The 10731-nt window shown below is 46.9% G+C and overlaps 1 protein-coding gene across 1 annotated transcript in view; it reads right to left on the bottom strand.

Moving 5' to 3' along the window:
- prmt3 (protein arginine methyltransferase 3) overlaps window positions 1-10731 on the bottom strand; it is a 58019-nt gene that overhangs the window by 10443 nt on the left and 36845 nt on the right. Inside the window, exon 13 of the mRNA XM_064313018.1 lies at window positions 8585-8671. Coding sequence (XP_064169088.1) covers window positions 8585-8671 — 87 coding nt within the window. The remainder of the gene's footprint in view (window positions 1-8584; window positions 8672-10731) is intronic.

Consider the following 10731-nt stretch of genomic DNA (forward strand, 5'->3'; position numbering starts at 1 on the left):
TGTTTCAGTGAGAACAACTTCTCATTGTAACAAAGCACTGAGTGGAACGCATTTTCACTTTGGCAGCATTAAAAAACTTCAGTTCTTAAAAAAAAAAAAAAGAGGAGCTCAGAGCACCTTGAGGAGATTGACCTCGGGCCTTTCTCACGAGGACATTATATTATAGGTCTTTCCAATACGCTTATTGTGTTTCTTTTGGGTGCAGTTTTGCCCCGTGTCATGAACTGCAAATGTGAAACATTTTTGGCTTAATGCTTTTAGGACTGCCCGTAGTGTGAAATTATGCTAAATGCTACTTATTCATTTCCGCTAATTGATAGTTAGGCCTAACAACTTGAGAAACCGAGTGCGTACAGATGATTGCTTCGGTCTCCTGGGTTACCCGGCGATGGCGGCTCGCTGAAGATGCTACATGTTGGCTGTAGCCCCCACGCGGCGTCTCACAAAGTTTTGTTTGGATAAGCCTGGTGAACAAAAGGCTTCTTCACTTCAAACCAGATTTTAACTGCTTTTGGACTTTTTCGGACGCACTTGATTCATTTTAGCCTTCCGTTGTATATTTTTCAACATATGAACCTTAGATTGCACGACCACCTTACTCAACGGTTCCTCCATTACTAAAAGCGCTAGCTTATTCTTAATCATTTTCGGCATAAAATTTACCAACCGATGTCTGAACAGGATGTACTGTCCTTGTGTTTAAAGTAAATGCCTTCTTAAAACATATAAAGGTATCATTTATAATTTTGTCAGCAGCTGGAGGTAGACCAACACTGGACACAGGCAATTTTTAACTAACGGTTTTTGCTTCTTCTCAAAGAGCAAAGGGCCAAAACTGCTGGTATGATGGACCCCATTTAGCCCCTGAGCCACCAGTGAACACAGATGACAGGATGCTTTCTTCTTCTTCTTTTTTTTAACACAGTTGTCCAGTGCATTTAACAGCTTGTCAGGTGATGTCACAGAGTCACAGAGCACCCTTAGCGTATTTGTTTCATTGCATTACAAGCATTCAGGAGACGCTCATAGTATCCATTTATAAGGCTGCATATATATCGAAGCAATGCTGAAGCAAGAATTCAATAGTAGTTTTCTTCCTGGGAATCAAACCTGCAACCACTGTAACTCATTAGAAACCTAGCTCCCAGTCCATTTTACAACACTGCCATGTTCAAGTCCAAGTCTGATGCAGCTCTGGATCATCCCTGTACTACTGTCCGTGTATACATTTTCTTGCATTGGCGCCCCCTAGAGCCGACTATCGCGCGTTTGCGCTCGCTGCCGCGACGAGCGTCGATGCGGACGCGAGGCCGCGGGAACAGGAAGCGTGAGCCGCGCGAGCTCCTCCACTTCCTGCGACGCGGCGGCGGATCAGCTTACATCGATACGGGCAGATCGGGGAGGCGAAAAGCCACTCGGAGCAAAATTGAAAAACATGTCAGCCGAATTTAATTAAGAAACGCAATGATCGTTACAGAACATTTAACAGGCGCCTAATTTGCTAAATTGGCCTTAATTGTTTGTCAGGCGAGCAAATTCCCCGCCATCCGCACACGGGATCACCTTCCTGTTGTCACCAATGACAAGAGCTCACGGGACGAAACTTTGCGGCACTTTAAGGTCCCTTTTCTTCAGGACAGCTCATTTTAACAATTTTTCTCATGGAAAATACTTACTCTAGCAGACATTTTATTCATATTTATCATATTGTATTCATATTTATTCACTTTCATACTGTATATACCTTTGCTTTTCATTCCATGTTCTATATTTATATTATACATATGTACATACACCTTACTGCACTTTACTGCTTCTTTTGCACTTCTGGTTAAATGCTAACTGCATTCCGTTGTCTCAGTACGTGTACTGTGTGCAATGACAGTAAAGTTGAATCTAATCTAATCTAATATAATTTTCAGGGAAAAATAATAATTGACATTAAGTTCTAAAAGTGAATTAATTCAAGAATGTTTCTGCAGAGGCGTTTTTCTCCGAAGAAATGTTTATTTCATCCAATATCCTGAGAACATACGGTCAATAAAAATGATAAATTAAAAATATATATATTGAACACAATGCTTGGTATTGAATCCAATGACCAGGAATATATGAGACATAAGTTTGTGTAGAGGGATAGTCCCCGTACCCTGAGTGGGGCAGAGAGAATCTTAGCCCCATGACCAATCCCATGAGAGGGTGACGCGATGAATTCTTCCCCCTCCAAAATCCCAGTTTTGGAGATCTGAGCAGGGGCGTCGTAGTGGGGGGGAAAGTAGGACTGACTACCCAGGGCCCGAATGCGGGGAGGGCCCTCGAAAAGCCTGGAATGATGCGTGAGAGACATGGAGGGGGCCCACAGAGACTGCTTATGTATAGGGCCCAGAATTTTGTGCTACACCCCTGGAGCTGAGTATTGGTCCAGAGGCAGGATGACCAAACCGCTTCATCCAGTCCAAAGTACCCTGAATGCTGTTTAAAAAAATGTGTCAGGTAGCCTTAACCTACGGAGACCGAAAACTTCCACAAAAAAAAACATTATTTAACAGAAAGGAAAAAAAAAAGCACAGAAATGGAAGTGAATGGCATTTTTAATGAACCGCTACAAAGAAAAAACAATTTCAGCGCGTCATCAAGAGTGCCTAATACGATTAAACCATCACGCTCCAGGAAGACCACGAGGGAAGTCTCTGGCCTTATCTCGCTGAGGACGCAATTACGCTCGTGTTAATCGAAGGGAACAAAATGAGGACTAAGTGCCTCACACCTTCAAAATGCTAATTTTTGAAGCGGGAGCACGCGGCAAACCTGACGTCGCCTCAAAGTTGAGGTGAAACGCCGCCGAGAAATAAGCATCGAGTCGGAAAAAAAGGGACCGTCAAAATAACGCGTTCATTGCGTTTAGCCTTCGTCCTGGAATCTGTCGAACATGAATAATGAAAGCAAAATTTCCGCGGTCCCACAAAGGACGAGGTAACCAAAAAAAAAAAAAAAGGGGGGGGGGGGGATCGGGGCCAACGTAGCACAGTTCTCGGGAAGGAGGAAAATTAATAATTATCATCACCGCTCACGTCAACAGGGAGCAATTCATCATTTGCCCCCCCGTTGCGGGTATCATGTCGGAACAGCGTGTGGCTGAGCCAGATACAATTATTGGGCTGGCCGTGGAAGTGGGCGGATAATGTGCTTTTGATGGGGTTTACTCAAGCGTGGAGCCTCCACACACTCCAGCCTCGTGGGAAGGTTAGAGGGCTCTCTCTCTCTCCCTCTCTGCCTCCGCGAGCGCAACTGCACGTCCGAAACCCCCAGTGCACGAGCTCCCCGCGTTTCATTATTCAAATACTGCGGTGTCCGCCCAGGCCGACGTGTCGGGATTCATTGAGAGTTCCGTTGTATTAAACAAGACATAAAGAAAAAACGTTACGCAACACGCACGACAAGACACCTCAAGATGAAGCAACGAATAGCGTCCGAAGCTGATGGAACTGCATTTATTGTTTTAATGTTAATTGCTTTTTTAAATGTGTTTTTAACGCGGTAAGTGAATAGCCACAAGTCATGGAAATTCGCAAATACCGTCAGTAGCCTATGTTTTGAAATAAAACATTTTAATTAGTAACAACAAAAAATATTATTAGTTTTCATGAGTCATCATGTTTACCCTGGGAAAATGCACACGAACTCAAGCACGCGCATGCATTCCTAACACCCCCCTGTAGGAGTTCGGAAAGCCTACAAAAGGCGAAAATGAATTTGAGCACCACAGCAACTGCGCCACCACAGCCGTTTTACAACACTGTCAGCTTTTGAGGGTATTTACTGTACATCCATATCCAGTGATCCATGTATAAATTACAGCCCTTTTTACACACAGTCGTGCCATTTTAGGGGACCAAAAGTAATTCTGATGTTTTCAACATACAAAAATGCAAAGTTACTCACACATACTCGCACTGTAAATCGTTCATTCAAATCTAGGCCTTCCATTAAAAGTATTGATATCAAAATTGCACCAAGTTACATGAAACAATATTGGCTATCTAAGCACACACAAATTATACAAGCTGTATTCCAAAGAAATGCTATCCAATGTTTGCTAAAATGTTTTGTTCTTTTAAACACTATACAAGTCTGCACTTGTATATTTGTGTGTGTATCCAATGTTTTTATTGGCTGACATACCTAAATGTCCAATGGGGAGACATATTCTTTATGAACCTAGGGCATTTATGATGATGTAATCAGGCAGAAAAAAATAAGGAGAAAATTCAAAATCCCCTAAATTTGGGGGTTTATTATGTGAACATGTGAAGTTGTTAATGAATTCTGTCTGTTGAATTGGGGTCAGAAGGTACAGAAATTAATGTTTTTAAGGGCTGAGAGTCTGTGGTCATTGTGGATATTTCTGAAGGGAACCCTGAAAGTGTCAAACTCTCGGTGCTGTATAGGTATGGGGCACGCTGCCCCGCCAAGGCGTAACTTGGCAGGATGGCATACTTGCCATCCCAATTACTTATGTATAAAAAGGGCTGTAATTCCAACATGGATCACTGGATATGGATGTAAATTCCCTTCAATGAAAGCTCAGTCTACATTTTAACCTCTTGAATATAATTTAGTACTTAGTTGCAAATCCTTTGCATTTGATGTCTTACTGAAGTCTGCAACTCACAGACATCATCAGATACTGGGTATCTTCTCTGGTGATGCTTTGCTACACCTGTACTGCAGCCATCTTCAATTCCTGTTTGTCGCAGGGGATTTTTGCCTTCAATCTTGTCTTCAGCAAGTGAAAGTTCAATTGGACTCAGGTCAGGTGACTGACTAGGCCAGGCAAGAACATTCCACTTTTTGACCCTGAAAAACGCCTTGGTTGCTTTGGCACTGTGTTTGGGGTCATTGTCCTGCAGCGAGGTGAAGCGGCGTCCAATGAGTTTTCTGACATTCGGTTGGATCTGAGCAGATGTATTTGTACACTTACACAAATCATCCTGCTGCTACCATCAGCTGTGACATCATCAATAACAACAAGTGAGCCAGTTTCACTGAGTCATAACACTACCTCCACCCTATTTTAAAGGCGAGGGGGTGAATTAGATCACGAGCAGTTCCTTTCTTTCACCAAACTTTTCACTCTCCATCAGGGTACAGGTTAATACTCATGTGATCAGTCCTTAAGAGTTTATTCCAGAACTCAATTTTTTAAAAATATACATTTTAGCAAAACGCTATTCTAGCCCTTCTATTCCTCAAGCTTACTAGAGGTCTGCATCTTGCACTGAACCCAACTGAGGTTAAGCTAGCTGGACTCTGTCAAGCACCAGGATATTTTCAACCAAAATCTGGCTTCTTCTGCCAGGAGAATAAAACCGGGTCGTAAGATCTACTAGCAGGGTAATGATCCAAAGCATTCTTGCATTCCTACATGCACAAAAAACGGTCAACTGACCGCAGCATCAAGCTGTTGGCAATGACCATCTCGGCCTCCTGGCCAAAACCCCATACAAAACCAGTGGGCTGAGCTGAAGAGGAGAGCTCAGAAATCTGAAGAGATCTTGCATGGAGGAATGGTCTCAAATCCCGTGTTCTGTTCTCCCACATCATCAAACAATATCCGGTGCTTTTATCTTAGCAAAGGGAGTTTGCAGAAAGTACTAAATGACTTTAAAAGTGTGACCGTTTTTTTTTTTTTTAAACTCATGGCTGCTGGATGGCTCATTTGGTTAAGGCACTATGCTCTGATGAGCCCGGTGGACTCGGTTTGAATCCTTGACCGTGCCAGTGCTGACCGTGACCCGTAGCTCAATAGGGTGACGCGCAATTGCTGATTGTATATGGATCAGGTAAAGGACCAGGGTTTAGTCCATTAAGGATCTGTGTTCATCGCTCTAGTGACCGCCACTGGTCGATAGAGCGCCCTGTGGACCACATGGGAAAGCCGCATATAAAAGGTCTTCCTCAGACTCCACTCTGCGAACTTAGCAAGCTTAGCCTGCGGTGTGAGAAGAAGCAGCTGGCGACAACCCCATGTTTCGGAGGAGAACGCTGGACATCTACCCTCTCCGGAATTGTCAGTGGGGCTTGCAGCATGAACGTGGCAGCGGTTGCAGGTGATTGGCCATTCCAAATTGGGGAGGGAATGGGAGATGCTCAGCACCACGTTGGGTGCCATATTCATGTTCAAATAAATACATTTTTTTAAATGATCTCTCAGCAGATTTTGTTCATATTAATTGAGGGTGCCAGTAATTCTGGGAGGCACTGTGTGCATGTATGTGGGTATGTGTTTGAAGATGGGCAGTATCACCATTGAAAGGTACCAAAACTTTAAGGGGTCCGGAGATATACTACATGGACAAAAGTATGTGGACACCTGACATCTAACATCTCATGCAAAATAATGGGCCCTAATATGGAGTTTGTCCACCCTTTGCAGCTATAACAAACTCCACTTGTTATAGTGGGTCGGAAACTGTTTGGGCAAGTATGCCTGGCTTTCCAATTGATCCCAAATGTGTTAGATGGGGTTGAGGTCAGGGCTCTGTACAAGCCAGTCAAGTTCTTCCAAATGATTTTGTCAAAACCCTTTTCTATATGGATCTCGCTGCGTGCCCAGGGGGCATTGTCATGTTGAAACAGTAAAGGGCCTTCCCCAAACAGTTACCAAAAAAATTTGTAAGCACGGAATCATCTAGAATGTCACTGTATTAAGATTTGCCTTCACAGAAACTAAGGGGCCTAGCCCAAACCATGAAAAACAAACCCGGACCAAGGGGTGTCCAGACACCTTTAGTTATATAGTGTAGCTTCCAGAACCTTCTACACATCCAATTACACTCCTCCGTAATGTCCAAAGTAAATCATACATCTACCGACACATTGAAGACCTGTGAAAGCAGCCTGTGTTGTCGTACATTTTGTGCTGTACAAACGTACAGATGTTCCAGATAAAATCCTAGAGGGGAAAAAATGAATGCACTAACTCCCACTGACTCGTGCAACAACGTTACCATTAGGAGAGTCGATATTTCTCAGCTTGAGACTGGTTAACCGCGTCGGTGCTGTCGAGGGGAACCGCGCCCGCCATCGCGACGGAAAGTTGGGGTCGCCGCTCCCAAGACGATCGAGACGTTGACGAATCTCGTTTCCAACGGCCGGGGGGGACGGAACCGCGAGCCGAATCGGGAGTTCGGGAAAAAAAAAAACGGGAACGAGGGTTAGCGCGGCTTTTTTTGCGCGAGGCGGGGGGTGGGGGGTGGGGGGTAGGGGGGGGGATTGGGGGAGTGGAAGGGGGCCGTTCGCTCTCCGTACCGGCGGAATAAAAAATGAAGGGTGTTCGGAGCCCGCTGTTCATTTAACGCAAGGTTAGGCGGGCCGATAAGACGGATGGACTGTCAGCGGCGCAACCCGCGAGCGCGCGCTCAGTCACGGCCGCCTGACGTACCGCGGGTGCGCCGCCTGATATATACCGCAGGAACGCACGGCGGAGCTCCGCGCCCGGCGCGCATCCATCAGCCGGATCCAACAGGCGCAAATAAACAGGAGCGGGAAAACCGAAGCGTTCTCAACGGCGGCTTCGCGCCCCTCCGCCAGCCTTCGGCCCGTATATTACCGGCAGTTACATTACATTACAGGCATTTAGCAGACGCTCTTATCCAGAGCGACTTACACAACTTTTTACACAGCATTTTACATTGTATCCATTTATACAGCTGGATATATACTGAAGCAATCTCGGTTAAGTACCTTGCTCAAGGGTACGACGGCAGTGTCCTTAACCCGGGAATCGAACCTGCGACCCAGTTCCTTACCCACTGTGCTACACCCCGTCCAGTTAATAAGGGAAACCGACAGGGTGGGGGGGGGGGGGACCGGCAGCTTCCCATAAAAAACCAAACGAGAAGGGGGGGGGGGGGGGGGTGTTTGGAACGCCATTACGTCCGGGGAAACACTTAACAACCGAAGGGTGCGGGAGATAATAACCTAATATTGATTAATCCATAAAAGCCGATACCGGCATTAGGAGCCCGCCCGCTTCCAGAACGGGCGACGACGCCAGAGTTATTACCCTCGCATCTCCGGCCGGGCGACTTTGTTTGCCAATAACAACAAAAAAAAAGAAGTGAAATATTGCCATAAGAAAGCTATTAAATTTTAGCCCCGAGCGCCCAAAAGTAAAAACTAGAATTAAGTGTTTGTTTTTTTTTTAAACAATCGAAACGGCGCAAGCGCTTCGAATCGCGTCGCCGGACAAAAGCCGTACGAAGCGCAGGATCAGAAGCGTGCGAAGTGAGAGCGAAAGGAACAGAACGCGAGTACCACCTGAACGACGGAAACAGCTGAAGAGAGCGAAGGAACCGCGCCCTCTCCCCTTCGCGTCTCCGTCGGTTACCTTCACCTGCGAGGCAGCGGGGCGAGCCGTCAGCCGTCAATCAAGCAGGTGGCTCCACTCACCTGCAGCTTGAATTGGGCCCGCATTAGGGCTGTGCCTGTAATTACTCTCCCTGGCCTGACAATTTTGATTAGCGGGGAGATGACGAGGGCGGGGGGCGGGGGAGGGGGGCGGAGACAGTGGCCTACTTACCGTGCAGAGGGTGCCGTGGGTAATCTTCAAGCAGAAGTCCGCCTCAAACTCCAGCTCCGAGACGCACACCGTGTTGCAATCGATGGTCTGTGGGACGGGAGCCAGAGAATACCGTGAGAATGCTGGCATCGTGTGTGCGTGCATGTGTGTGTATGTGTGTGTCTGTGTGTGCGTGTGTGTGCGTGTGTGTGTGTGTGTGCCTGGGTGTGTTATGTGCATGTTTGCACATGCGTGTGTGTGTAAGTGTGAGTCTGTGAGCATCTGTGCATCTGTGCGTGCATGTGTGTATGTGTGTGAATCTGTGTGCGTGTGTGTGTGTGTGTGCATATGTAAGTGTGTGTGTGCGCGTCTTTGTGTCTGTAAGTATGTAGGTGTGTATGTCTGTGGGTCTGTGCGTGTGCGCGTCTGTAAGTGTGTGTGTGTGTGTGTGTGCATCTGTAAGTGTGTGTGCACGTCTTTGTGTCTGTAAGTGTGTGTGTGCACGTATGTAAGTGTGTGTGTGCGTCTGTAAGAGCATGTGTGTGTGTGCGTGCGTATGTGAGTGTGTGTGCATATGTGTGTGCGTCTGTAAGAATGTGTGTGTGTGTGTGCATCTGTGAATGTGTGTGTGTGTGCGTCTGTAAGAGTGTGTGTGTGTGCGTGCGTATGTAAGAGTGTGTGTGTGTGTGTGTGTGTGTGCGCGTATGTAAGTGTGTGTGTGTGTGTGCGCATATGTAGAGAGTGTGTGTGTGTGTGTGTGTGTGTGCGCGTCTGTAAAAGTGTGTGTGTGTGTGTGTGTGCGTGTGTGTCTGTAAGAGTGTGAGTGTGTATGTGTGTGTGTGTGTGTGTGTGCGCGTATGTAAAAGTGTGTGTGTGTGTGCGTGTGTGTCTGTAAGAGTGTAAGAGTGTGTGTGTGTGTGTGTGTGTGTGCGTGTGCGTGTGTGTCTGTAAGAGTGTAAGAGTGTGTGTGTGTGCGCGCGCGTATGTAAGAGTGTGTGTGTGTGTGTGTGTGTGTGTGTCCGCGTACTGAGACAAATCTCCACTGTCACGGCTGTCTCCTTCCTAGTTCTGAAGCTCTGATCTATAAGGTGACAGCTCCGCCAACCCAGAGCCGCGTTCCGGCTGTGCCGGGGTCCCGACCCGGGCAGCGGTACGGAACCCAGAAGCAGACGGGCGCTCCCCCGACGCCGCCGGTGCCCAGGGCGACCGAATGAGCGCGCCCGAATCGAACCGCGGAAGAGCGGTGGTGTAATTTAAAGCCCAGGAGCCGTCCGTTTCTTTCACCGCCAGGAACGCCATCGACCGAAAACTCAAATCCCGTCGCTCGCCGCGTTTGCGCCATTCGTCAGGGGGGGGGGGGGGGGGGGGTTGGATGAAAACGCAATGAGGAGAAATTAAAGGATCAGGACCTCCGGCCCGACGAGCCAAAATAAACGAACAAGGGTTAGAGGTTGGGGGGGGAAAAAAAACAGTTAGCGCGTAGCGCGGCTCGTCGATAAAAAAAAAACATGGCGAAAATCAACACCGAACGTTCCCGGCTTCTACGGCGGGCACTGAAGTGAGCGAGCGCACTTTGCGGCGACAAAACAAACTCAAACGGCTGAACAGACTTACGACACTTGAAGCCTGATTGCTAGTGTCGAGTGCGAAACTTAGCGCGTTTCGTTAGCCGCAGTACACCCTTTGGAACGGCTAGCCGCCGGGGAGAGACTGATGAAGTGTACTGGAGAAAACTTAAACGAGAATCAGAGGGCGTGTTTGTGAAAGCCGCTCCCGGGGGGGGTGCGTATCTCCGTCGCCCCCTGCTGGTGGCGGAGCCGATGTCGCCCCCCCTGCGGATGGTTCGTGGGTTTCGGAGCTCTGCGTCACGTGACGGGGAAGCGTTTCAAAGTCGCATCTCAACCTCGCGGGTCAAGCGTGTTTAAAATGACCTCGCCTTGTAAGCTGCTCTGAACAAGATGCTAAACGGAAGCAACGTAATACACAACATTTCTAAATTTCACTCCAGTGAAACAAAGGAAAAGAAAATAAGAATAATAATAACAATAACAATAATAAGAAGAACAACAACAACAATAATAACAAGAATAACAATAATAATAACAATAATAATAACAATAATAATAATAATAATAATAATAATAATAATAATAAATGTGCACCATCTT

Source organism: Anguilla rostrata, chromosome 16 (assembly GCF_018555375.3).
Source record: "Anguilla rostrata isolate EN2019 chromosome 16, ASM1855537v3, whole genome shotgun sequence".
In the NCBI taxonomy this organism is placed as follows: domain Eukaryota; kingdom Metazoa; phylum Chordata; class Actinopteri; order Anguilliformes; family Anguillidae; genus Anguilla; species Anguilla rostrata.